The sequence below is a fragment of the Myzus persicae genome, unplaced genomic scaffold, assembly GCF_001856785.1.
Source record: "Myzus persicae strain clone G006 unplaced genomic scaffold, MPER_G0061.0, whole genome shotgun sequence".
Classification (NCBI taxonomy): Eukaryota; Metazoa; Arthropoda; class Insecta; order Hemiptera; family Aphididae; genus Myzus; species Myzus persicae.
This window is the reverse complement of record NW_019103416.1, coordinates 1-1,425: the sequence shown is the minus strand read 5'-3', so window position 1 is coordinate 1,425 and position 1,425 is coordinate 1. Positions and strand designations below refer to the sequence as shown.

Below are 1,425 nucleotides of genomic sequence, written 5' to 3'. Positions count from 1 at the left end.
TCAATTGGAATTAGTTCAACAAAGGTCATCCAATTTTTTGTTTCGTTTATGCCATGAAATGTGTAATCGATTGCCAGATAATTTACAAGTAATTGAAAAAATTAAATATTTATCTCCAGCTGAATGTTTCAATCAATTTTCTAGACCAAAATTCTCTGAGCTTCCTATTGAGTTGGCTGGTAAGAATGCAAGGTAACAAATATAAATAATTATTAAATATTGTATATATTATTGCAGGGCACATAGATAGAGATGCTATAGAAAGTCAATGGAGACAACTTGGTTCATTTAAATACAATGAATTGATTACTGAAACATCTATCAATGATATATCTATGGTAAAGTTTTGGATACAACTAAGCCAAATTACAACAGCTTCTGGAGATCATCAATTTGCTGAATTGTGTCAATTTGCATTAAAAATAAATTCATTGCCAGTATCAAATGCTGTAGTTGAACGGGTTTTTAGTATAATGAATGTTACTAAAACTAAAATTAGGAACAGGATGGGACAACAAATGTTAGTGGCTTTGATACGTATAAAAATACATAATCAAGTAAAAAAAATTTGTTGTACCTCATTTACTCCGACAGCTAATATGTTAAAGGAATTCAATACAAAAATGTACAACAGCGATGCTAATCCTAAAATTGCCAACCTGCATAATGAAGAAAATGAAATGTTTAATGCAATTGAATTATTAGGCGAATGTATTCCCTGAAAATTTTTAAATTGTTACTACAAGTATTACCTAAGGTATATTTTAAATCTATTTATTTCATTATTTGTTTTTGAATTGTTATCAATTTTTAATTATTAAGTATTTATTTTTTTTTTTCAAACCTGTTGTTTACCTTTTGTTCAAATACCTATACAAGTATGAGTCAAAAAAATTTTCAGTTATTGATTGTTAATTGTTATAACTTTTAATATGTTTAAAAGTTGGTTATTAATTATTTTTAAATAAATGTATGCCTAAAAAGTTGGTTAAATACAATATTTGTTTATATATCTCTTATGCTTAATAAGACAGGTAAAACATTATTATTAAATTAAATCCAAAACAATATGGTACCTATAGCATTTATAAAATCCAGTTTAAATATTCATCGAATAACTGTATTTAATTGGTAAACACATCAAGAAATGTAGATTCTAAAAACATACATTATGGTATTTTACTTTAAAACAAAATGTTCATCAATATTCTATATCTATATTATTAATTATGATTAATATGAATAATTTATCACAAATTCACAGCAACTAGCAAGCTAAGCAAGGTGAACTGATAACATGATAAGACAATTTACTGTCCCCACTCCCAGACTGAACGATAAATCGATTTAAATGATAGTGGCGATTTTGGGCGACATCAGCGATCTCTATTGGCGATTCAACATTAAAGTCACCTGGCAACCCTG

General features: G+C 27.2%; 1 protein-coding gene across 1 annotated transcript; it reads left to right on the top strand.

The window, feature by feature from the left end:
- Nucleotides 1-4: 4 nt before the first annotated feature.
- On the top strand, nucleotides 5-794 carry LOC111034476 (the record flags this gene model as incomplete). Its single annotated transcript, XM_022315743.1, has 2 exons — nucleotides 5-179; nucleotides 238-794. Coding segments are annotated over 2 exons (660 nt in total), but the record flags the coding sequence as incomplete, so codon positions are not given.
- Between the last annotated feature and the right edge of the window lie 631 nt (nucleotides 795-1,425).